This window comes from Mesoplodon mirus (genome assembly GCF_964341445.2).
Source record: "Mesoplodon mirus genome assembly, chromosome: 14".
NCBI classification, from domain to species: Eukaryota; Metazoa; Chordata; class Mammalia; order Artiodactyla; family Ziphiidae; genus Mesoplodon; species Mesoplodon mirus.
This window is the reverse complement of record NC_138990.1, coordinates 44,776,909-44,804,057: the sequence shown is the minus strand read 5'-3', so window position 1 is coordinate 44,804,057 and position 27,149 is coordinate 44,776,909. Positions and strand designations below refer to the sequence as shown.

General features: G+C 37.3%; 1 protein-coding gene across 2 annotated transcripts in view; it reads left to right on the top strand.

The window, feature by feature from the left end:
* Positions 1-27,149, top strand: part of ASXL2 (ASXL transcriptional regulator 2) — a 130,936-nt gene that overhangs the window by 35,315 nt on the left and 68,472 nt on the right. Inside the window, exon 2 of one of the 2 annotated variants that reach the window (XM_082642323.1) lies at positions 7,262-7,344. The exons of the other annotated variant lie outside the window; for it this stretch is intronic. Coding sequence (XP_082498449.1) covers positions 7,262-7,344 — 83 coding nt within the window. The remainder of the gene's footprint in view (positions 1-7,261; positions 7,345-27,149) is intronic. 2 annotated transcript variants of the gene reach the window in all.

Here is a 27,149-nt window from a genome sequence, read left to right as displayed (position 1 = left end):
ACTAAAGCAATTAGGTTGGAATGCTGATGGGAAACTTTGTAATGGGTGGATCAGGAGGACATCTGTCCGCCTGATTCATCTTGACATCTCAAAAAAGAGACCACAGATATTTTGTGTGTTCTCATGTGTGTGGGGTGGGGGGAGGGGGATGGGAAGTAAACAGCACTGTCTGTGAAGTTCTTTTGGTAAAATAAAATCTGAATCTGAGCAGTCCTCTAGGTAATTCTAATTTTCAGGAAATATGAGGGACAGAGTACCATACAATTAGCAAAATACAGAATGTGGGAAACTACAGTACAGTTTTCTTGGTTTCTTCAGTAAGTAAATTGGAAGAAAACAAGGAGAAATCCATAGATTAACAGAGACTTTAAGACATGTGTTAACCAAATGTGGTATGTGTCGGTCTTCTGCGCATACCGATTTGAACAAACTAACTGTTAAAAGTGTTTTTCCCCCCATGAAAATTGAGGACATTGTGTAAATAATTTGATAATGAAGGAACTATAGTTACATTCTAAGGTATAAAATGGTATTTTTATTTTTTAAAAAATGAGTCCTTATCCTTTTTTAGAGATCTGTACTAAAGTATTTATGAATGAAATATTTGAGATTTGCTTCAGGATAATCCACTTTTTAGAGGTAGAGTGGCTGGAGGTATAGATGAAACAGAGTAAGCCATGTGTTGACAATTGTTGATTGCAGTGTTCCCAATAATTTTTTTTTTCAAAACAATTAAAAAAAAATTTTTTTTGGCCATGCCTCAAGGCCCGTGGGATCTTAGTTCCCCGACCAGGTATCGAACCTGCACCGCCTGCAGTGGAAGTGCAGTCTTAACCACTGAATCGCCAGGGAAGTCCCTCTCTACTTTTGTATATGTTTTAAAATGTTCATACTAAAAAGTTAAAAAGTAGAATACTTAAGTCTTTAATTGAAAAACATTTCTCTTTCTCTCCCAAACTAAATGATTTATAGTTTTAAATATTGAGAAAATTTAGCATAAATAATTTTCTAAATTAAAATTAATTTCAAATGCCTAGTATGTAAAGGTACTAGTCATAAACTTTTTTTTTTTTTTTTAAGGAAAGTAAACATCCCTTAAGCAGTTTTAACTAACTGGTTTCTTCTATTTTATTTCTTGAAAAAATAGTATACCTAGAAAATCAATGAAATTAATTTTCATTAAAAAGGCACACAGAAATTTTAGGTCTCTATTTCCAATAGCTTAATGTCCTATATCAGCATACTTAAGTATTTTTATTATAAATAGTAAAATTCAACCATATTAAAATAAAGTAATTCCTTGCTCTAGATAATAAATCAAAATATTTTTATTATTACCATTACCATGGATAATATAAATGTTTTAAATTCTAAATAGAGTTCATTCTGATAGTGGATTAATAGTTACCTTTCAATTAAGGTTTGATATGCCAGAGAAATTTTTATTAATTTCCATTTTGTAGCTTCTTGGACAGAAAGCCACCGGTTCAGATGCACAGTAGGGCAGCCACATTCCCCAGTTTGCTCATCACCACTTTCTGGTAGAGTTGGGATTTGAACTCTGATATTCTTCCTCATTATGATGAATTAATCAAAATATTTTTGCCTATGAATGTAAGTACCTTATTCTGTGATATTTTATGCTTGTTTTTCTTGCAGAATAGCTTAATATCTAGTCTTTATATTTGGATATCTGTAATGTAAATAGGATTTAAAGAACATATAAGTGACTTCAATCCCCTGTAGGGACTGAAGTCTTGGCAGTTAACTTAAAACTGTTCCATACTTTTGTAAATTTTAGTTTTTGTCTAATGTTTAGTATTATTGGCAGTATAGGGCATTGTTAACTACTTGTGAAAAAAATAGTGGAAAAATCAAAGGGGCAGCCGGAGAAAAGCATGCTATCTTTTGTATTTTTCATCCCCCTTAAGAACACTGGTGAAATTTTAGATCAGGATATCAAATGTGAACTGGAAAGGATCTTTGTCATATAATTTATTAGTAATAACAAAAGCTACCATTTATGTCACTGGTGCTAAGTTAAGAATACTGCAGAATGTTTTACTTCATGTTCCTATCTATGAGGGTGTTACTACCCTCATTATACAGATGAAGGATTAAGATGGAGAGCTTTTAGTCATCAATATTATGTCTTAGAGCTATTATGTGCAGGCTATTTGAGCTCTATACACTTTGAAGCACTTTCATATTTTGCATCGATTAAACTTTTCCCCCCAACTGAAACCCCTTGATTATGTTAATAACATCCTTTACAGAGGCCACCAAAACTGAGTCTTAGTCAATCCATTGTATGCTGGTATGGAGTATTTGTTATAAAAACTTGATATGTGGAAGAAAATAAAGCAAATCCCACATTTGTAGTATTACGTAAATTTGTGTCATACATTTTAGTATTCAGGATTTCCTAATGATAGCAACAGAGTAAAATTTAATTGCCAGGTGGATGATTATATCAGTTTCCCTAGAAATCCCTTCTAATTTTTGATTAAGGCAAGCATAACATCTACTGCACAAAGTGTTTTTCTTGTATCAACTCCAGTGTTTTTCAGTATGGTTTACAAAAACCTCTATATCTTCCTACTTTTCCTAAGCAGAAGTTGTAGCAATAGAGTTCTTAGACTACAGTGGTAGTATGTTTTCTTCCAGTAACCAAATGGGCTGTTTGAGAAGGAGTTGTGTGTTGGAAGTGAATCGGCCTGGAATAGCAACTAAATATAAAGCCTCACTTATACCCACACCAATGCTTTTTAAGTCTTTTAAAAATTAATTAATTAAATTAATTTTTGGCTGCGTTGGGTCTTCGTTGCTGCGCGCGGGCTTTCTCTAGTTGTGGTGAGCGGGGGCTACTCTTCATTGCGGTGCGCGGGCTTCTCATTGCAGTGGCTTCTCTTGTTGCAGATCACAGGCTCTAGGCGTGCGGGCTTCAGTAGTTGTGGCATGTGGCTTCAGTAGTTGTGGCTCGCAGGCCCCGTAGTTGTGGCGCACGGGCTTAGTTGCTCCACGGCATGTGGGATCTTCCCAGACCAGGGCTCGAACCTGTGTCCTCTGCAATGGCAGGCAAATTCTTAACCACTGCGCCACCAGGGAAGCCCTGAAAAGTGATTTTTTTTTAAATTGTTAGTGAAGTCAGACATTCAATATCGTTTTTCCCATAAATTATTATTATGGGATATTGCATGTGTACACAAAAACCAACAATAATATAACAGTATCTTTGTACCCATCTTGTAGCTTCTGTAATTATCAACTTATAGCCAGTCTTGCAATACTTAAACTCCTATCTAAATTTCTTCTTGTATAATTTTGAAGCAAATCCCCAACATCATATAATTTCATCTGTAAGCATTTCAGTATGCAAATATTTTTTCATATGTCTTTTATCCAGTTGTTTTAACTCTTTTATGAGCTATCTGCCCATGTCCATGGTGTATTTTTTTTCATTTTCAGTAATTTTACACAATTTTATAATAGTATATAGACAGTAAATACAGGTCCAGTTTTCTTTATGGGCCTTAATTTGGATAAAGGTAGTAAGTTAAATTTTGGACATGTTAAGTTTGAGATGGAACATCCAAGGTTGATGTTTAAAAGCAGTTGTAAACGGACTGTGCTGCTTCTTTTCATTTATCAAAATAGGGATGATTGATGAAGTCTTGGGAATGGATGATTTTATTCAGGGAGGGTTGGAGTGAAAAGCAAAAGCTGCAAAATGATGATTGTAAAGTATTTAAGGGATGGCCACAGAAAAAGACCAAGAAGAAACATTTTGGAAAAAAATGTCTGGAGAGAGCAGTGTCTAAGGAGGGAAAGGTTAATAACATTTATCTGATGTAGCATAGAGCTCAGGGAAGATGACAAACAAATATATTTGCTGGATTTTATGATTAAACAAATGAAAAAAGAGACGCAGACCAGGACACAGTGAGCTGTAGGATGCAAGATAGACCTGAGTTTGAATTCCGACTGCCACTTGTCTTGCTGCATTATGTTTGGAAATTTGCTTATTGAGCATTAGTTATCCCACTTTTTAAATGAGGGTAATAAGGCTTGTCTTTTAAGGTTGCTTAGACGTTTAACTGAGAGAATGATCAGCACTTGTTTGTGTCTTCTTTATAAATGGTAGTTGTTGACATCACATTTTGATACCTTACTGGCTGATCTAGGATATCTGACTTCAAGTGTTTTCTATTACACAACTCCTGTATCTGTTGTCTTTGACTTGCTGTACTAATGGATATTCTTTTGATAGTATAGTATAGATTCTTGAGAATTGGTTCAATTTTAGCTTTCACTTGCATTTATTAATTGCCAAGGGTTCTAAGAATAGAAAGTGATTTAGGTATAAGAGAGTTTCTGCCTAAAATTTGGATTTAAAAAAGAAAAAAAAGGAAAGAAACCAGAATTGACTTATAAGAAGTCAATTTAAAGTAAGCCTGTTAGGACTCCCCTGGTGGCGCAGTGGTTAAGAATCTGCCTGCCAGTGCAAGGAGACACGTGTTCGAGCCTTGGTCCAGGAAGAGCCCACATGCCACGGAGGCAACTAAGCCTGTGTACCACAACTACTGAGCCACAACTACTGAAGCCTGCGCGCCTGGAGCCCGTGCCCCACAACAAGAGAAGTCACCACAATGAGAAGCCCTCGCACCACAACGGACTGTAGTCCCCGCTCACTGCAACTAGAGAAAGCCCGCGGGCAGCAATGGAGACCCAACACAGCCAATACATAAATACATAAATAAATAAATAAATAAATAAATAAATTTAAAAATAAATAAAATAAAATAGAAGTCTGTTAGTGGCAAATACTCTTCGTTTTCCTTTAATCTAAGAATGTCTTGATTTCCACTTCATTCTTGGAGGATATTTTTGCTAGATAGGAATTTTGGAATTAAGTCCTTGTCTTTCAGCACTTAAAAATGTTCTTCACTGTTTCTGCCTTCCATAGTTTCTGATGAGAAACCCACAGTCACTGGAATTGTTTTTCTCCTAAGTGGAATGTTGTTTTTCCTTGGCTGCCTTCAAGATTTTAAAATTTTCTTTAGTTTTCAGTAATTTGATTATTGATGATGTAATTAAATTAATTTGATTACTGATGATGTAATTTGATTACTGATGATGATGAAATGCTAATTAAAAATTATCTGGGTACAGGTTTCTTTGAATCTATGTTGTTTGAGATTCATTGATTCTCTCGAAATTGTAAGTGTATATCTTTCACCAAATTTGGGAAGTTTTCTGCTGCTATTTCTTTAAATATGTTTTCTGCGTGCCACTCTTTATCTTCTCCTTTTGGGACTCTGATGACATGAATGTTAGACCTTTTGATATTGTCCCATTGGCTCTGTTCATTTATTTTTTCTATCATTTTTCTCTCTGTTCATCAGATTGGATAGTTTCTATTGCTCTGTCTTCAGGTTTACTGATTCTCTCCTGTTATCTCCCTTCTACAGTCAAGCCCCTCCAGAGAATTTTGGGTTTACTTTGGATATTGTGTTTTTTAGTCTTAAATTTTTGTTTGCTTTATACACCACACAGGCACACACACAATAATGTAATGAATCTTACTTCTCTGCTGAGACTCTTAACTATTTTTTTTTTTTCCCCCAAGAATCATCTTCCTGGCTTCTTGAAGCATGGTTGTAGTAGCTGCCTTAAAGTCTGTCTGAAAATTCCAGAGTCTGTAGCATCTTGGGTTTGTTGTGTGTAGGTTGTCTTTTCTCTTGTGAGTTATTGAGATTTTCCTGGTTCTTCATATGTCAAATAATTTTGGATCATATATTAGACATTTTGTTGTTAACGTTATGATACTCTGTCTCATTTAAATGCTATGGAGAATGTTGTTGTTGTTATTACTTTATTTTTAGGGATGGGAGGATTTTTTTAAGTGGGCATTTGGTCTTGTTAGGTTCAGGTCATAAGTTTCTGCCTACCTTTCTGTGCACTAAAATTCCAATGACTAGTTTTCAAAGCCTTTGTTTCTATCTGTCCTGCATGTACACCACCGAGTGGCAAATTTGGGAACCTGATAGTATGTTTAGGGTCAGATCCACATAGGCATAATTCTTGGGTGACCCCAGGAGTGTTTATAGAACTTCATGGTGTCACTTTCTTGAGCTCCTTTCTCTTTGCAAGTTCCCTGACACTTTCTGGCTCTTAGAGACACTTCTTCCTTGTCCTATGGCTAGATAACTAAGGTTTTCGTTTTGGTGTTTTGCTGCACACTTCCACAACTGCATCTACCTTTGGTGCCAAGCAACAGGATGGTGGAGAAAGAATATAAACCATGGGAATTCCCTCCACACTCATGGGATCGGAAGAGATCCGCTTTCTTGAAGTTTTAGGTCCCTGTCCAGCCACTGCTGGCATCATCACTGCCACAGCTGCTGCCTTTGGATTGCTTGGGGGCAGCGTCTGAGAGAAAGGGAAAAAAACCCTCAGAGGATCGTCCTCCCTTTTAGGGGCCCCCTTTACTGCTTTTCAGACAAAAAAAAGAGAAGACTTCTCTTGGAGCAATTTCTGTCTGCACTTACTGTGCAGTTCTGAGTTTGGACTGCCCTTGAGTCTAGGCTGAGTGATCCTAGGGGAAACAAAACCAGGAAACTCATTGCTGGGTTAGTAGTACTTCTAATTTTGGTTTCCTCCCTGAAACCAACTGCTACCATTTTCAGAGTCCTCAGATAGCTGCTGCATGCATTCTGTCCAGGCTTTTAGTTGTATTCGGGAGAGACAGGATAATTTATGCTTATTACATCATCTTTACCAGAACCAGAACACGGTTACCATTTTAATTTCATTATAACTGTATTGTTCTTTTGTTTTGGTTAAGAAATTACTGAGCAACCAAGATGTACTAGGCTTTGTTTGGAGATGTAATAAAGATGGATAATCTTTAAGGTGCTTCCAGTAAGTCCACAGGTAGTCATGTGATGAGGGAGTGGAGGCAGAAAGTAAACATAAGTTCATATTATGCATTAATAATAATTGAATTATTAATCTTATCTTTTTTGATCAATTTCTGCTTCAGGATTTGACTTACGGTTTGTGACTGAAGGAGAGAATATCCTATTTACATTTCATTAATTTTCCACTTATTATCCGAAAATTTAAGGGATGAAAAGTCTCTGGATTTGTATATGCTGGAGGAAATTAATACATAGCTATAATAAATATAATTTATATATGTAATTATAGTAAGAAATTAAAATAAGAAATAATTTACTATTATATACTTGTTTCTCAGGTCTTAGAAAAATATCCCAATACACCCATGAGTCATAAAGAAATTCTTCAAGTTATCCAGAGAGAAGGACTAAAAGAAATCAGGTGAGTTATTTAAGTATTATTAGTAATGATTATAATACTTGATTAGAATATTTTGTAGTATATAGCAGTCTACTTTAGTCCTGAAGATTGATTATTTAGTAATAACTGCTTTGTTAATTTATGATTTATTCAGCTCAGATCTTTGGAGTTTTTAGTCATAGCACAGTTACAAAACCAAAAGTAAGTTAGAAAAAATTCTTAGAAGGTAGCTATCTCCACACCCATGCACTTTAATTCTTAGGAAGGCCTGGAGCCATCTTCAAGCCTTCATCTATCAGTTCAGGCTTTTGATTTAATAAGCTTAGTCATTAGCAAATTAAAAAGTCCTCTAGTTCAGGGAGAATGGTAGATGTAAACATTCTAGGAAAAAATAACCTTGGCCAAAAAGAATTAAATGGAAAAGATACATAAAGCAGTATGTGTTTCAAGTAATAGTCTTACTGTGTTCAAATAAAACAGCCTGAGGTCAATTAATATAGGACCAAGATAAAACACACTTTAATTTCTAAGAGCTTTATTATATTACAATAGCACATAATAGTCACTGTTCATAGTCAAGATCCTCTGCCGTCAAGAACTATTAAAGTTATGTTCCGTATATTTTATATGTTAAGGCAGAAATCCTGGCGTCTACAGTAGAGATATTTTCATTAAGAGAAAAAGGTTACAGTGCTACGAGTTGTTCTCACCTGGAGGTGCTGTAGTGCAGGGGTCCCCAGCCCCGCGGGCCACAGACCGCTAGTGGTCCACGGCCTATTAGGAGCTGGGTCGCACAGCAGGAGGTGAGCGGCGGGTGAGCGAGCGAAGCTTCATCTGTATTTACAGCCGCTCCCCATCGCTCGCATTACCGCCGGAGCCCTGCCTCCTGTCAGATCAGCTGCGGCATTAGATTCTTATAGGAGCGCGAACCCTACTGTGAACCGCTCATGCGAGGGATCTAGGTTGCACGCTGCTTATGCGAATCTAATGCCTGATGATCTGAGGTGGAGCTGAGGCGGTGATGCAAGTGCCGGGGAGCGGCTGCAAATACAGAGTATCATTAGCAGAGAGGTTTGACTGCACAGAGACCATGATAAATCAATTGCTTGCAGACTCATATCAAAATCCTATCAGTGAGTGACAAGTGAAAACAAGCTCAGGGCTCCCACTGATTCTGCATTAAGGTGAGTTGTACAATTATTTCATTATATATTACAATGTAATAATGGAAATAAAGTGCACAATAAATGTAATGTGCTTTAATCATCCCGAAATCATCCCCCACCCACCCCACCCCCTGCCCCAGTTCGTGGAAAAATTGCCTTCCATGAAACTAGTCCCTGGTGCCAAAAAGGTTGGGGACCCCTGGTATAGTGTAATACCCATAGGGAAAGTGTTTAGGATTTTGGGGGGCTATTTTTGATTGTCACAGTGATGAGAGAGGAGGGAGCACTATGACATTTGGTTATTACTCTGAGGAACAAATTCTACTAACGTATTCTAATATTTTTTTATAACACTATTGGGTTTTATAGAACAGGAATGAGCAAGAGATTTCATTTCTTTTCATAAAAATTTCATAAAATTTTCTATTCCTAAAAATACCCACTGGGGAAATAGACCAGGAAATCTGATGTAAAGAGATCAGACTCCATCAGTGCCCTAGGTCTAAATGACAATTGCAGGATCATCCATCTCTCACACAGTAAGGCTCTGACTTTAAACTTGTCATTATTATTTCTAGAGAGTAGGCAAGAACAGTAAATAAGAAAGAATACTAAATAAATAAAGAACAGAGGGGAAAAAAAGAAGAACTTAAAAAAAATGTAGCAAGATGGTGGAGTCAGCAAAAATAGCTTCTGGCTTCACTTAGTAACAACTTACAAGAAGCTATTCTTGGTTAAACTATATTGTGGTGATACAGTTACGTTTCCACAAAGCAGTACTTTTAAAGTCACCAGTGACTTCCATTTTGTCACCTCCACTGGACTTTTAGTTTTGCCTCTCTTGTTACCTCTCAGCATTATTTAACACAGATGACTACTGCTTCCTTTTTGAAACTCTGTATCATTACCTGAAGTGAGCAAACATTCCTTCTTTCCTTCCTTGCTCTGCAAGCTCCTTCTTGGTTTTTTTGCTTATTATCTTCTCTCTAACTGAAGTGCAATCGACATTCCCATAGCTTTTTTGGGGTCACTTTTGTTTTGTCACTTCCCAGTTGTGTAGAGAAGCTAATTCCCACCTCAGCCTTTGTACATGCTGACCCCTTTACTTAGTTAACTGTTGTTTTTTTCAGGTGTCAGCTTGAATATGTCTTTTCCAGAGAACTTTGGCTGACTTCCCAATCTAGATCACATTTTCCGTTTTTAGTTTGGTATAGTGTTCTGTGTTCTTTCTTTATAGCACTTAAGATTTGAAATTACATATCGTTTTGGTCTTTCAAAAAAATCATGTAGCTTCTCTATAGCTTACATTAAGCTAGTAGCTCCGTGAGGGCAGTGACAGTTATCTCCCCCCCTCCCCCCCGCCCCCGGCTTGGCATGTAACAGGCATTGCAAACCTACTTGTTAATGAATATATGAAGTATCAGTGATTGGAAGATGACATTCAAATGTAGTTCTAGCTTATCTTGCTGCATGATGTGTCTTAAATTGTAGTCTTAAAATCTTTAGAGTTTTCAGGTACATTATGGAACGAAGTAACTATGCTTATTGAAGATGTGCTCTTTTTTTTAACCAGTCTTAGGATTTAATTAACCAGGAAGGGGGGTTATTGGGAGGGGCACCCCTGTAAAAATGTACAAAAGGTCTGTGGGGCTATGTGGAAGGGGAGATAAATATGTACATGGAACCTCGCCTTCCTTTAGCCCCTCCTCTCCCAGCCCTGAGAGGGCATGAGGACTTGGGTGGTAGGTGAAGAGGAGGGGGGGCACTTTGGCCTCTGGTTTAGTGAGCCTTTGGGGAGGCAGGCCAAGGGCCTAGGGCCCTGAGAAGCGACGATGGTAAGATGTGCTCATTTTTACAGTTTTATTTTCATTCCTTAATCCTCAATACAAGGCTTTTCAACTATTTTTCCCTTTGCTGTTTTCCCTCTGCTCCCCCATTTTGAAGATTCTCGCTTGATTTTGATTATTCCATACTATATTGTTTTATTCTAAAATGTATTAAAATGGAAGCAGCTCAAATGTCCATCAGAAGATGATAAAATGTGGTATATACAGTCAATGTAATATTATTCAGCCTTAAGAAGGAATGAAATTCTGATACATGCTACATAGATGAACCTTAAAAACATGCTAAGTTAGTATATGTATAACTGATTCATTTTGATGTACAGTAGAAAGTAACACAACATTGTAAATCAATTGTACTCCAATAAAAATTTTTTAAAAATATGAAAGAGAATGTATATATGTATTAAAAAGAATGCTGAGTGAAATAAGCCAGACACAAAAGGACAAATATTGTACAAGTCCACTTACATGAGATACCTAGAATAGGCAAGCTCCTAGAGACAGAAAATGGAATAGAGGTTACCAGGGGCTGAGAGTAGGGGAGAATAGGGAGTTATTGTTTAATTGGTAGAATTTCTCTCTGGGATGATGAAAAAGTTCTAGAAATGGATAGTGGTAATGGTTGCACAACATTGTAAATACTTAGTGCCACTAAATCGTACACTTATACAAGTTACCATTTTAGCCATTTTATTATGTATATTTTGCCACAACCAGTCAACAAAAAGAAGTATTAAAAAAATTAAAAAGAAGTATTAAAAGAAGCCAAGTGATTGGCTCCTGGCTGAGAAAGATTGAGGTACTTAGTCCCTTTAAGAAGTTAGGTGAGGGCTTCCCTGGTGGCGCAGTGCTTGAGAGTCCGCCTGCCTATGCAGGGGACACGGGTTCGTGCCCCGGTCCGGGAAGATCCCACATGCCGCAGAGCGGCTGGGCCCGTGAGCCATGGCCGCTGAGCCTGCGCGTCCGGAGCCTGTGCTCCACAACAGGAGAGGAGAAGTTAGGTGATAAGATTGAAAATCATTTACCCAAAGTATGGAATTTTGAATGAATTCATTAGAAACATACAGTATTCTTAGAATATTATAACATTTAAATTAAATACTGTTTTATAACTGTAAAGCATATCAGCATTTTAGAAAACAGGGAGAAAAAAAAAGGGTCCTTGAATTTTCCCCCTCATAATAGCTTATGACTTCGTGTATTCCTTTTTTTTTTCCGGATACCTAAACGAACTCCTTTTAAAGATAGAGTTTCCCATGGGAGCCATAGGGAAGAAAGAAGATATGGATTTTGTTGTTTCAGGTGAAAGGAACATTTTGAAGTGTTCTAAAAGTAGCTTAGTTCTGTTTAGAACAGGTAAGAAGATGTGAAAAGGGTTGATGTAGCCCCTAGGAAGAAGAAAAGATAGAAAGATTTTAAAAGAAAGAAGAATTTGGGACTTGTAGGTTGTAGCAGTTATTGGTAATTTAGATAGATAGATGCTCTAACTACGGTATTTGGTCGTTCCTAAAGAAAAAGAATTTAGTTTCTGTACTGTTTGCCAGTAAATAGTTATTTCAGAAAATTAAAAATGGTTTTTAAACAATTTGTTGTGACATCTCACTTCCTTGTTCAATTTTCCATGTCTGAAATATAGCCTAATTGTTCTTTCTCTTAACTTACATAGTAATGATAACTTTGCAGTAGTTCCCTAGGGTTGAGCTCTATCGACACAGAATTGCTAGTTCCAAATGTGAAGTACTGTTAGAACCTTTTGAAAAAATTCTCTAAGCTTTTAATCATTTGTTTTTACCTAGACAGTTTCCTTTTTAAAAAGTCAGTATTGTTGACTGAGTAGAGATTTTTTTCTAGTTTACTTGGTTGAAAAACCCCCATTCACATTATAGCTGATGTGTTATTGAGTCTAGATCATGCTGTACATTTATGTGAATGTAAATATTGAAGGAATAGTTAGTTATTTTTGTTTCCTTCTCAAGGTACTACAAATGAAATTAAGGGTTCAGAGAGACAGATGTATCCACTTCATACAGTTTGTGTACTTCAGTTTCTTTCTAAGGGAAATTATTCAGGGTTTTATTTTATCTTGAATCAATGTAACTTGTACAGCAAGTGGCTGTCATTAGCCATCAGTGTTTAAAATAGCCTTTCAAAAACTTAAGATGTTTCCTTTTTGTCTGATGATGTCTTAAGATATTTACAGTTTACAGGAAAACTATCTCAGCGCCCCCCTTTATTCCTGTTTTCTCCTGATTTGAGTCCATACTTCTTCCTGTGATTACAAACTATCCCATCGGTCATGAATACAAACCCCAGAGGTAATTCAAACTCCAGCCTCCCGAATATACTCACACAGCTTCATGGAGCTGTTTCTGGACTTTGGGGCATTCTTTTTTTAATCTTTTAAAATTAAGTTTGTAAAAGATCTCTGCATCTTTGAGCTATAGTTCTGTAGTTCTCAGGGTCCAGTCAGCAGACAGAAGCTACATGGTTTGAACAGGGAAGTTATTAACTGGTTAATTTATTAACTGGAAGTTAATAACTGGTAACCAAGAATTAGCTATTGAAAGGTAAAGATAACACAAAAGAATACAGTAATAACAGATACGGGAAGCAACTGCTACCTGTAGGGCTGAGGCAGCGTGCCCCAGGAAGGAATAACTTTCAAGGAGGCCCCTCCATGTCCATAGGGGTTGTGATTCAGCTCTCCCTGGAGAAGGTGGGGCTCTGGTCCAGTGGATGACAAAGTTCAGTGGTGCCATAGCCGGGGGTGGCACATAGAAAACTGCCTTCTGGGTAGTAGAAGAACTTGCTGGAAAGCCTCCTGCTGGGTTCTCAACTGGGGAGCCAGCTGAGGCAGCAGCAGAATTTTCTGTGAAGGCACCCACAGGCATCCTGCTGAACATTGCTGAAGGGTGAGCACCATTGTGTCCCTCATATTACTGGTGCTGCAAGCCATGAGAGCAAGCAGGCAAGAGCACACTAAAACTGGAAGGAAAAGGCCCCCTTTTTTCTTTCTGCAGTGTTCTCCCAGCACTATACTGACAAAACTTAACAGTGAGCCAGCTGGCAAAGGAGAAATGTTTATGGAATCCAACTCCATTGTCACAGAGAAGGGCAAAGAAGGTTGGATTTGGAGCTAAAAGTCAATAAATCAGTAACTGGCACAGAAGGCTTCAGTAGTTTTTCCATAGAATAACTGAGGTCATTGACTGGTCCCGTGTACCACTTTTGTTTACTTGATTTCTTTCCATCTGCACCCCAGCTAAACTGATGCAGTGCTGTTGCGTGTATAGGATCTGAGATTTCTTATCTTTACTCAGGACATTAAGCCAGCATTTATCCTCCTCTCTTTATGAAAAAATCTTGACAATCTTTTAGAATCAACTCAGTTATTACCTCCACAAAGCTGATGGCCTTTTCCTCTGCAGTTTAACATATCTTCCCCTTCTCAATATTTTTCTTTTTTAAAGGAGAATTATCACCTTATATTTTAATATTATCCTCACTTCTCTTACTAGATTAATTTTTTATTAAGATTTATGATCAGTTTCCATCAGAATAGGCTCTCAATACCAGAGACAAATGGGACTTCACTATTTTAATTATTTTATTCATAGAATTACAGAGAAAATAGACAAGAAATATAGTTATGCTTTTAAATGGAAAATTCAGGTTCTTTATACTTATGGTTTAAAAAATTGAGTGATAAATTTGTACATGGGAGAAAGTAAAAAAAACTTAAGAACTGAGATGACTTTCGAGATTATCTGATTCCAACGTATAATTTTGGATAGGATGAGGCCCCAAAAGCCAGTGTCTCCAAATCGGAATTTGCTTTTTCTTGAAATCCTCTCCTATTATTGTTTTGTTCTGGGTTAAGCTACAATTGTATTATTCTAAACTTAGAATATATGTAACAAATACATAAATTATGAAACATGATAGTAAAAACACTTGTGAAATGTCCTTATCACCAAATATCATTGGAGTTGCCTCTGTGCTTCTACACTATCCCATTCGCTTCTCTTATTTTGCTGTTAAGAACTCCCAGTACTATGTTGAGATAGAATGGTGAGCACACACTTCTTTGCCTGCTTGTTCATAAGGGGAAAGCATTTCCTCTTCTGTATTCTGGAAGATATTGTGTAAAATTGGTGTTAGTTCTTTAAATGTTTGGTGGAATTCTCAACTGAAAACCATCTGGACTTGGAGGTTTCTTTTTCAGGAGATTTTAAGTAACAAATTTGATTTCTTTAATGGTTATAGGACTATGCAAATTATTTGTTTCTTATTGGTTGAGTTTTGGTAGTTTGTTGTTTCTGAAGAATTTGTCCATTTCTTCTAAGTTGTCAAATTAATGAGTGTAAAATTGTTTGCACTGTTCCCTCACTGTCTTTTTTATGGTTGCAGAATATATAGTGACATCTCTGTTTTTTTCTTTTGTTTTTTGGGGGGTGGGTGGGGCTGTGCCACATGGCGTGTGGGATCTTAGTTCCCAACCAGGGATCGAACTGCCAGCAAAGTCCCCTGTTTTGTTCCTGATACTGGTAATTTTTATTCTCTCACCTGTCTTTGTCAGTCTTGCTAGAGATTTGTTAATTTTATTGTTTTTTTTTTTTTTTTTAAAAAGAGACCAGAATTTTGTTTCACTGCTTTTTTTTCTATTGTTTTTGTCTTTTTTTTTTTTTTAATCATTTTATGACTCAGGTTATGGTCTATCTTGGTGCATTAAATATTCCATACATGCTTGAAAAGCATGTGTATATGTTTTCTTCTGGGGTAGAGTGTTCTGTAAATGTAAGATCATTTTGGTTAATAGGGTTGTTCAGATGGTCTATATCCTTACTGATTTTCTGTCTACTTGTTTTATTGATAATTGAAAGAAGGGTGTTGAAGTCTCCAGGCATAATTGTGTATTTGTTTATTTCTCTTCTGTTATTTCTGTTTTTGCTTCAAGTATTTTGAATATTTGTTGTTAGGTACATATGCAGTAAGGGCATTAAGTTTTCTTAGTCAATTGACCCTGTTTTCATTCTGTAATTACCCTCTTTATCCCTGATAATAGTCTTTGTTTTGAAGTTTATTTGGATACTAATAGAATACCTTTTGTTTTGTTTTGGTGGTGAGGCGGGAGGCTTGCAGGATTAAGGATCTTAGACCAGGGATTGAACCCAGGCCCTTGGCAGTGAAAGCACGGGGTCCTAACCACGGGGCCACTAGGGAATTTCCTAATAGAATACTTCTGATTAGTGTTTGTGTGATATTTATTTTTTCCATTCTTTTAATTTATCTGTCTTTTTATTTTTATTTTTTTATTTTACTTTTTAAAATAAATTTATTTATTTATTTTTGGCTGCATTGGGTCTTTGTTGCTGTGCGTGGGCTTTCTCTAGTTGTGGTGAGCAGGGGCTACTCTTCATTGCGGTGCACGGGCTTCTCATTGCGGTGGCTTCTCTTGTTGTGGAGCACGGACTCTAGGCATGCGGGCTTCAGTAGTTGTGGCGCACGGGCTTAGTTGCTCTGCGGCGTGTGGGATCTTCCTGGACCAGGACTCGAACCCGTGTCCCCTGCATTGGCAGGCAGATTCTTAACCACTGCGCCACCAAGGAAGCCCTACTGCCTTCTTTTGAACTGAGTATTTTGCACTGTATTTTATTTATTGACTTTCTGTCACTCTCTTTGTGTGTGCGTGTGTTTAAAGTGGGTGTTCTAGAGATTATAATACATATCCAACCTTTCACAGAATTCTTGGGATTGATATTTTACCATCTTAAATAAAGTGTAGATGCCTTACAACCGTTTAGGTCCCTTTATCCATCCTCTATATGTTACAGTTGTCATATGTGTTCCATCTCATACATGGAATTACCCACCAGACAATATTATTAGTTTTGCTTTCAGGCCATAAATAGTTGAAAGACTATTTTTACCCAGATGTTTACCATTTCTTTTGCTCTTCCTTCTTCCCTTAAGTTCCACATTTCCCTCTAGTATCATTTCCCTTCAGCCTGCAGAACTTTCCTTTTAGTATTTCTTTAAGAGCAGGTCTGCTGGTGATGAATTCTCTTAGTTTTCCTTCATCTGAGTATGTCTTTTTTTTTTTTTTTTTTTGGCCTTCATTTTGAAGAATTTTTTTGTGGGGTATAGAATTCGATATTGATAGTTCTTGTCTTTCAGTACTTTAAAAATGTTGCTCCACTGCCTTCTGGCCTCCATGGTTTTTGATGAGAAATACATGCTGTTTGAATCATTGCTCTCCTGTAAGCAGTACATGGTTTTCTCTGGTTGCTTTCAAGATAATTTCTTTACGCTTAGCTTTCAGCAGTTTGATTTTTAATGTGTCTAGGTGTGGGTTTCTTTGTGTTTAAATCTGTTTAGCATTCACTGAGCTTCTTGAATCTGTAGCTTTATGTCTTTTGCCAGATTTGGCAAGTTTTCAGCCGTTCTTCAGATATTTTTTCTTCACCACATTCTTTCTCTTCTTCCAGTGTCAGGATTACCTCTGGGTATTTTACCACAGTTCCCTGAGCCTCTGCTCATTTTTTCCCAACCTTTTTTGTCTGTATTTCAAATTGGATCATTTCTTTTGCTCTCTTGTCACATCCCCTGACACTTTTCTCTGTCTTCTGCATTCAGCTATTGAGCCCACCCAGTGAGATTTTTTTCAAATTTCTGATATTATGTCTTTTAATTCCAAAATTTCTGGGTTTTTTGTTTGCTTGTTTGTTTGTTTTGGTTTTCTTTGCGGTATGCGGGCCACTCACTGTTGTGGCCTCTCCCGTTGCGAAGCACAGGCTCCGGATGCGCAGGCTCAGTGGCCATGGCTGACGGGCCTAGCCGCTCCGTGGCATGTGGGATCTTCCCAGACCGGGGCACGAACCCGTGTCCCCTGCATCGGCAGGCGGATTCTCAACCACTGCGCCACCAGGGAAGCCCTGGGTTTTTTTTAATAGTTTCTGTTTCTCTGCTGAAAACCTGTCTTCCCATTCATTTCAAGTTCATTTATCCTAACCTCATGGATATAGTAATAATGAATGCTTTAAAGTTTTTGTCTGATAAGTCCAACATCTGGGTAATCTCAGGATTGGCAACTGTTGATTGTCTTTTCCCTTGAGAATTTGTCACATTTTCCTGGATCTTTGCTTATTGAAGAATTTAAGGTAGTATTCTGGACATTTTGAATATTATGTTGTTTTATGTTCTGTTTTTCTGTTAAAAACTTCTGGAGAATGGTGATTTCTTTGTTTTTTTAAAGTAGGTAGCCCAGCTATTCTGTCTATTCTCTTACCTTCTGTAAGTTTTAGTTTGATAATCAGTTCAGTTTTCAAAGCCTTTGCTCTGCTGTTCTGCATCTGTTCCATGCATGTGCCACTCAGGGTGAGTCTGAGATGTGAGTAGTGGTTCAGTTCTTAAAGCCTTTGCTGTGTTAATTGGGAATGTCCTAAGTATACACAGCTCAAGGGTGAGCCCAGGCCTCATGTGGAAATTAGGGGATTCCCTTGTCCGGTTCTTTTCTCTCAGGAATTCCACGCCTCCCCCCACCCCCCAATTCTTAGAATTTTATCTGTCCCCTACAGTAGTGCATCTCCTCAACTAGGACCTGCTTTTTAGTCAGTGTTGAGAAATAAACCCCAGAAAATTCACTCTGTGAGAGTTTAGCCAACTGAAGTTAGAGGGTATAGTCCACATGACTGCCCTCACTTATTATACCAACTGCATAGTTCACGGATTTCTAAGACTACTCTCAAGGCTTGATAATTTGCTGGAGGAACTTATATAACTCACTGAAAACAAACACTTGGTTTTGGGAAGGATAGAGATTAAGATTTGTCAAGGGAAGAGACACATAAGGTAGAGTCAAAGTCTGGTACCCAACACAGAGCTTCCAGTCATCCTGTCCCCGTGACTTAGGACAGTGTTAATTGTCAACATCAGTGTGTGACAATAAGCACAGAGTATTGCCCCCAAGGAAGCTTACTTGAGCCTTGATGTCTAGAGTTTTTATTGGGGGTCCATCGCATTATTCAGTTTTCAGTGTCTAGCCCCTCTAGTGGTCAACCGATACCATGTGACCCAAGCCCCCACCCTAAATCACATTATTGGTATGTCTCAAAGCCCCCACTCCAAATTACAGTGTTATTATCTGGCTGGCCCAAGGCCCTCATAGGGCCTAGTAGTTACCTCTTAGAAGCCAAGGGCAAGGCCAGCCTTCTCTATGGGTATGGGTAAATTCTATACTATATACTCTCATATGAGTTAGGTTTTGACTTCCCAATGTGCCAGCTTTCTTAATTTTCAGTGTTTTAAGTAGTTGCTTTTAAAAAATTGATATATAAGTCACATACCATAGAAGTCACCATTTTAAAGCGTACAGCTCACTGGGTTTTTTGTTTGTTTGTTTTTTAAGTATATTCACCCAAAACATTTTCATCACCCTGAAAAGAAACCCTGCACTGATTAGCCACTCCCCTTCTTTGTCCCCTGCAACTCTCCCCATGCCTCAGCCATAGGCAATCACTAACGTACTTTCTGTCTCCATGGATTTGCCAATTTTGGATATTTCGTGTTATGAAATCATACACTATGTGGTCTTCTGTGACTGGCTTCTTTTGTATGTTATAATGATTTGAAGGATCTTTCATGTGGTAGCATTTGTCAGTACTTCATTCCTTCATTACGGAATAATATCCCATTGTATACATATGCCACATTTTGTTTACCCATTCATCCACTGATGGACATTTGGTTGTTTTCACTTTTTGGCTATGATGAATTATGTTACTGTGAACATTCATATATAAGTTTTTGTGTGGGAAGTTGCTTTTTACATTTTTGTCCACAGTCTTTCGTTGTAACTAGCCAGAGAGAGAGAGAGAGAGACAGATACAGGCGGACAGGCAGACAGACATGGGCAGGCAGGAAGACTGGCTGGCTATTGTGGGCCTGCTTTGTCTTCACCAGAACCAGAAATTCCGGTCAATTTTAAATCATGAAATTGGACTGAGCTTTAAATTCATGGAATCTTCCATGATTTTTTTTTTTTTTTTGCGGTATGTGGGCCTCTCACTGTTGTGGCCTCTCCCGCTGCGGAGCACAGGCTCCGGACATGCAGGCTCAGCGACCATGGCTCACGGGCCCAGGTGCTCCGTGGCATGTGGGATCTTCCCGGACCGGGGCACGAACCCGTGTCCCCTGCATCGGCAGGCGGACTCTCAACCACTGCGCCACCAGGGAAGCCCCTGAATCTTCCATGATTAACCACAAATTTCAAGTCAGAATCATGGTATTTTTCTTTGGCTTAGAATAGAATTCTAGATTTTGGTGTAGCCTTTGTTAAATTGCAATAAGGGGTGGGTATCACAGTCTGGTGTAGGCCATTTAACACAGGTGTTTTATGACTAGGTGTTTGGAACCTCAGTGTTGACTAGTTCCATAATTGGAGCCTGTTTTTTCTACCAAATAAGTAAGTGGATGTCAATAGTACACAGTAAACCAGTATGAATCCATTGGCATGGTTAAATGTTTAAGCATTGCTCTGTCCAAATGTGTAGTCAGTCCTCAAATGGAAATAAACCTACCTCAAATATTTACATCTGATAATTACTTTATATCTGATAATTACAAGATGATATGTAGTCTGACATTATTATTATTTTTTTTGTGTGGTACGCAGCCCTCTCACTGTTGTGGCCTCTCCTGTTGCGGAGCACAGGCTCCGGACGCGCAGGCTCAGCGGTCATGGCTCACGGGCCCAGCCGCTCCACAGCATGTGGGATCTTCCCGGACCAGGGCACAAACCCGTGTCCCCTGCATCGGCAGGCAGACTCTCAACCACTGGGCCACCAGGGAAGCCCCTGACATTATATATATATATACATATGTATATATATGTGTGTGTGTGTGTGTATATATATATATATATATATATATATATATATATATATGAAGAATGCACTGCAGCATTTAGGAGTTGAAGGGATTAAGGAGATGAATAAAGAGGATGTTTTACTAGATTATGCAAGATGTGGTGGTTTGGATTAGGATGAAGAGAATAGACAGATTTGAGATCATGTTTCAGGACTTGCTGATAGATTGGATATGGGAGGTGTAAGGAAGGAGGAAATAAAACATTATTTCTAGGCTTCCTGATTGTACAGCTGCCATTTACCATAGAGAGGAAGAACAGAGGAATAAACTGGGAAAGTGAAGAGGGTTGATTAGTAAAGAATTCATTGAGTATATTTTGTGGATTCAGAAAAAAAGGTTTGAACCTCATGAGGGGTGAGGGGACGTATTCAAGTGTGGGGACTGGTTTTGTTATACATGTCAGGACAGCAGTTAAAAGGTAGTAATGATCTGGAGCTGTAGAGTAGGTATCTGTTTTCAGAGATTAATATCTAATACCTGTTTTGGATGTTGATGAATAAATAGGTCCAGGTATGTTATAGAATCTAAAAATACATTCTTTTCCTTCTGTGGTAATAAACTTTAATTTACGTTATAAGTCTAGGTTTGTAAGTTAGGTACCGAAGACAGTTTTTTTAATGTAAATTTTTACTTTTGGAAAATTCCAAACTAAAACAAAAGTATGTATCCTCCAGCATAAATTATATAGTCCTCTCACTCCAGACTGTTTTGCGGTGAATTTCAGGTATTTTATTACTTCAGCATTCCAGTATGTATTTAACAGATAAGAACTAGAGAGACTATTTATGTACAGTTTGATATTCTGGTTTATTTTTAAAAACAGAGCAACTAAACATACATGTTAAGCATACATACTATTGATAAAACATACACAGAATAGTACGTAGTACATAAATCAAGTGCTTATGTACACTTTGAGACCATTCCTGCTAATCCTTAAAACGTTATCACTTGTTACTACTTCTGTCCTTAGTCTCTTGTACAGCAAGTTTTTCCTGCCAGTCAGCTGTGGCTGCCATTATTGTTTACAAATGTGCTTTTACAGCGTTAAGTTTAGGACTTCAAGCCTTCCTTCTGAAGTAACCATTGCTTTTAATAACTACCACCACGCCCCCCACCCCCCCAGAGTTCTTTTACCTGCTTTGCTCATTCTGTTGGCTGTATTATCTTGACTCTTTTTATATCAGCTAATAGAGAAAGAGTTTTTAGGAAAGAAGAAAATGGTATTCATTTCCTGAGACCCTGTTCTTTTACTGTTTTTTGTTTTTGTTTTTGGTCTTGCCATTCATGAGTAGAAGAGGAAAGAGAAAGAAAAAAGATTCTGGGTGTTCATGAATTTATTATCCACAGATTGAGTATATTCTGAATTAGACCATTTATGAGTGGTCCCAAGGGTTCAAGATACATAATAATTAGTAATTTTAGTGAGGCCCATATGAATTTGAATCCTTTACACCATAAAATTCGTGTGGGTGAATAAGTTGTGCAGCTAATAAATGAGTATAGCCAACTGCCTAGTTTTTAAATAAGGTTGAGCATTACTTATTTGTCACCTCTGAAACAAGTCAGGAAGTATTTAAAAGCATTGGTTCTTTATGGGAGAAGACCTGGAAAGGAAGACTAAGTGCTAGTTATATAGTAGTATTGGCAGATTTGGGGACAAGCACGTGACTTGGATGTGCATTCTTTACGAATGAAGCCTACCTAGTTCTATTACAACATTATGCCCCTGATTAATGACACCCCCAAATGGGTAATCTCTTTTGCATTCCTCATCTTCTTCTCCCTCCTCAACCTCTTTTCCAAACAGGTCACGTTATTTTAGTCACAGAATGATATAGCTGGAAAAGATAATAAGGATATTATAGTCATATACCATTTTATTACTGAAGAATTATGGCCCATGGAGATTGAGACTCAGCCAGGGTAGAACTAGCTTAGTGAAACTAAAACTCAGGCTTATTACTTACTCTTGTTCTTTTCTTCAGTATATACTGCCTCTACATCTATAGTTCTCCCTTCCCTTCTGACTAGTATATTTGCTCTATTGTTTTTCAAATAAAATTTATACCATGTGCTAACATAGAACATTAGGTTAGTTGCTGTCTAACTGTAAATTGCTTTCAGGAAGAATTTGAAACAAAAACCCCAGCCATTATAGTAACTTGGCTTCTGAAAGGGCCAGTACATTTTAAAAGAACTTATTGGAACGTTTAAATAGATCTTTATATTGTTGTCTTGCAGAGCTCAAAATCATTATCTAGCAAGGAGTTTTTCTTATGTCTCAGTCTTGTATCCCAAGCAAACTCCTTTAGAGTTGGAATTGTAAAAATCTCTGGGAACCATTTAGCTAAAATCATGCTCAATAAACATTTGCCAGATTAAAATTTTACCTCTTTGGAGGAGTCCCAGCTGCATCTGATTAGTATTAAATGCATTTACTTAGGAACAAAATAATCTCCCTCACATGGTATTTAAGTATGTTTTAGCTCACCTCCCACCAAAAACTAATCCAATTACCTAATTTTTTCCCTCACCTCTTCTTATATAAAAGTATATAGCAAAGGAAATAAAGTCAACATTCTCTACTACTTTTCAGCAGAAATCATCGCCACAGAGCAGATCATTTGACTGTCTGCAAAACTGAATTGCCTTGAGGTGATTTCACTAGAAAGAGCTCAGTTTAAGAATAAAGATCATTATTAATTAAATTGATACCATATTTATCTAAGGTTGGCTGATACCTTTGAGTTCGGCCTGCATTTTCTTTACCTGCTAGTTGCAGTCTGCTTTCAAACCTGCAAACCTTGTAGGGATGTCAAAAGGATTAATTATGAAAAAACAAACACAAAATGCTTGGATATTAACAGAAAAGAGTATTCTTATCTATTGTTATTTAGCTTCATAATGAGTTCCATTATGGAACAAAGGGAAGCTAATAAACCTTAGGGTCTATAGCTGATGGCTTTATGATGGCTCCTTGAAATTTGAAATGCATGGGAAGGATATTTAAGAATGGGGAATATTCACTGGATCCACATTAACTTTAAGCTGCTGTAATAGTTTTACTCTGCGACGTAATTGAGGTACTGCAATTGTTATCTGAAATGGTTTAGACTATTTAGTTGATGTATTTTAGACACTGATATTTGGGACTAACTTGTAAATTCTAAAGAAGAAATTAATGTTTTATGTAGCAAAGTGTTGGGGAGGGTACTTATTTGAAGAATTGTATATTCTGGGAGGGGAAGGGAGAGTTTATTTTTTGGCTTTATTGTTGCTTTGTAAAGAAAAATTAAAAGCTCTTTTTTTTTTTTCTTCTTTCATTTTCTTGGGGTGCATTCCAACTCCAGAAGGTAAGAATTACTTTATTCTAAAGAAGTATTATACAGTTATAAAGCACTCTTTTACAAGTTTAATTGAACTTTACCCTTGGTTGCATGATTTTTACTTTATAAAACTAAATAATTAGTCTAGAAACTATTATAAATAAGAGTGATATTACTATGTAAATATTGGTTGTATGTGCTTTTTTTTTGTTCTCACAATTTATAATAATCATTGTTTGGTCATATTCTTAGAAACCCAATGTACATTTAGTTTTATTAAAATCATTATTTGACTTTCTAGCATTAAGATACCTAATATTATACAGATTAATAAATGAAAATATTTCAGAGATTGGAAATGTGTGAGCTAACACTTGCTGTTTGGCTATAAGGTTGAAAATGTATGTTTCTGCTCTTAGTGATTTAGAGAGAATATTGGTAAATCCTTTACGGGATTGACACGTACGTAAAACAAGGCCCAGAACAGGTTAAAATTCATAGTCTGGATCTTTACTGAATTGGTTTTTTGTCTGTGTTTCTGTAACATTTTAGGTACACCTCTGTTATAGCAGTTCTCATGTTATATTATAGTTACTTCTTTATAATTATCTCACTTGCCTGTGATACTAGACAGTAGAAACCAGATCCATGTGTTTTCATTTCACTTGGACATGACATGCTTGGGTTTTAGTTAGAGCTTAATAAATCTTTATAACTCCAGTAAATTTGTATTCCATTAAGTTTGTTTACAAGAACCTATTCATTTTTGAGTATTAGTTTATGGAGGAAACCTTAATTCAGGTCATACAAACAGAATTATAATTAAAAAATTTTAAAGTAGGTAAGAAAAAATTTTTTGTTTTTGTTTTTTGAGGGGGGCTTATTCTTGATTAGGTTCTTTAGGTATGAATAATAGGAACCAAATGTGAATAACTTAAGCAAAATGGAAGTTATTTGAAGAATGTGGGGTAGCTCATAGGCTCAAAGGAAAGAAACAAGCTCTGAAATAAAGAGAACTAAGGTAGCTGCAGAGATCTGGTAGCTCAAACTAATGGATGGGTTCATCAAGGCACTCCAGCTGGGATGAATTAGTCTATGTCTACTCTGCTCAAGGTTAAAAATTCAAAGAAGAGTGAACCTGGCTGGCCTGATGTCCAGGGATGGTGAGGCATCTTGATGGACAGTCCTACAAAGACTGTTTCCAGTGGGGTAAGGCATAGTTCCCCAAAGCAAGATTGCACATTCTTTCCAGAGGAAGAGAGAATATATATTGACCAGGCAGAAACAACAGATGTCCACTATGTTGCTTACTGTAGAGATAAGAGTACAGCAGAAAAACTTAAGCCACAAGCAATTGTAAGAACTCGTTGGGTTGTTTTTAAATAAATTTATTTATTTTATTTTTATTTTTGTCTGTGTTGAGTCTTCGTTGCTGTGCACAGGCTTTCTCTAGTTGCCGTGAGCAGGGGCTACTCTTCGTTGTGGTGCGCAAGCTTCTCATTGCGGTGGCTTCTCTTGTTGCGGAGCACGGGCTCTAGGCACACAGGCTTCAGTAGTTGCAGCACGTGGACTCAGTAGTGTGGCGCACGGGCTTAGTTGCTCTGCGGCATGTGGGATCTTCCTGGACCAGGGCTCGAACCTGTGTCCCCTGCATTGGCAGGCAAATTCTTAACCACTGGCCCACCAGGGATGTCCTTAATTATGATATGTCTTGGTGTTGGATTATTTTGAGTTTATCTTATTTAGATTCACTGAGCTTCCCACATATGTAGGTTTATTTTTCACCAAATAAGAGTTTTTCAGCCCTTAGTTCTTTGAATACTCTTTCCCCTTTCCTTCTGAGACTCTGATGATGTAAACTTTGAATCTTTTCTTATTATCCCACAACTTCCTGAGGTTCTGTTAAATTATTTTTCTCTCTGTTGTTCACATCAGGTAGATTTTATTGATCTGTCATTAAGGTCATTGACTCTGTCCTCTGTCATCTCCATTCCACTATTGAGCCAATCTAGAAGTATAATAACAATTTAATTTTCAAAGCCTTTGCTGTGCTATTTTGGTCTTCTTGTTTTATTTGGTGACACAGAGTCTCTTAGTGTTCTCTGCTGCATCTTTCTGAAGGAGTGGGAGGAGTTTCCACAGAACAGGCTGCCTGATGGCTCTAGATGTAGGGAAAAGGAAGTCTCCAGCTTGTAGGGACAGAGAGGCTTCCTGGGCTGGGCTGCTTCTTATGGTTTGATCCCACTCGCTGGTGCCACCTTGCCCTTCTTATTTTAGTCTTTATTTTTGAGGACTGAGGGAAGATACTCGCAGTCAAAGCCATTTAATTATATGAGCTTTACTGTAACTCTAAGTTACTTCTGTGAGTTGGAAAATACCAAGAATTGGTAAAATTCATGGACCAATTGACTACTCAAAACTCTGAATCTCGACATGAATGGCTATGTCAAGACTGACAGCTCTTGTTCAAAAGCAGAAAATAATTGTAATCGATAGCTTTGGCTATTTAGGTGTATAAACTACATTGCTAAATGAACAAGAATACCAAATAGACCAGAGATAGAAAATTAAACAAATTCTTATTTTTGGATGTACCTAATCAAATTTGTTAAATTTTTCTCTTTCCCTAGCTCATTTCTTTCAGGACTATTTCTATAACTTATACTGACAAGTATTTTGTTTTCAGTTCCTGTTTTCCTCACTAATTCTTCTTTTACCTCAGATAATATGTCCTCACATTGTAACCCTCTGTATCTCTTTAGTTCAGAGATATATAGCTATTTAGGAACTTGGCTCAGCCAGTTAAGAAATGTTAGCATCCTGATCAGCTGAAATAAAGGCAGTTGATATTTCTTTATATGCAGTAGTTAGAGTGACAAGCACTATGTTTGTCTTAAAGTCTACTTTTTCTTACCTCTTTCTCATTAGACTGAAAAGCAACATGCTGTAGTGAACGAATAGTGGAAATGGCCATGGACTAAATAAGATAGGAAGGAGTCAAGTACTTTATGTTCCATGTATTTACTTTAAAATAAGTCATAGAAACACTGGACTTTTTTTTTTTTCCTCCACTTTTGAAGCGGTTTTGCTCATTTCTTACTGGTAGTGGACAAGCCATGCTTTTTAAAAAACAGTAGTGGGGAAAAAAAAAGACAAAAATAGGAAGGTGAAGAGAATGAAGATTTATAGTGAAGTATTAAAAGGACAGAGAGAGTATATAAGCACAGTTTCTGGAGAATCTTTTTTTGTTTCTATGACCTCCCTCTCCATGCTATTCCTAGATTACTCTTACTTGTTTCATGCCCTTTCACTACTCTGTTAATCCAAACTTCTCATTTTGTGGTCCCAACTGGACCTCCTTCTCCCAGAATGCCTGTTTGAAAGTTTTGCTGCATACCCTTTTACCGTTTCTCCAGTGGGTTTATTTCTGTTTGCTTCATGGCATGTTTGGGGAGGAAAATAATGTGAAGAAACTAATTCACTAAAGGATAGATAAGTCGGATGCTGCTCTTTAAATTTAAAAACTACATTTATGTTATTTCTTTTTAAAAAATAGG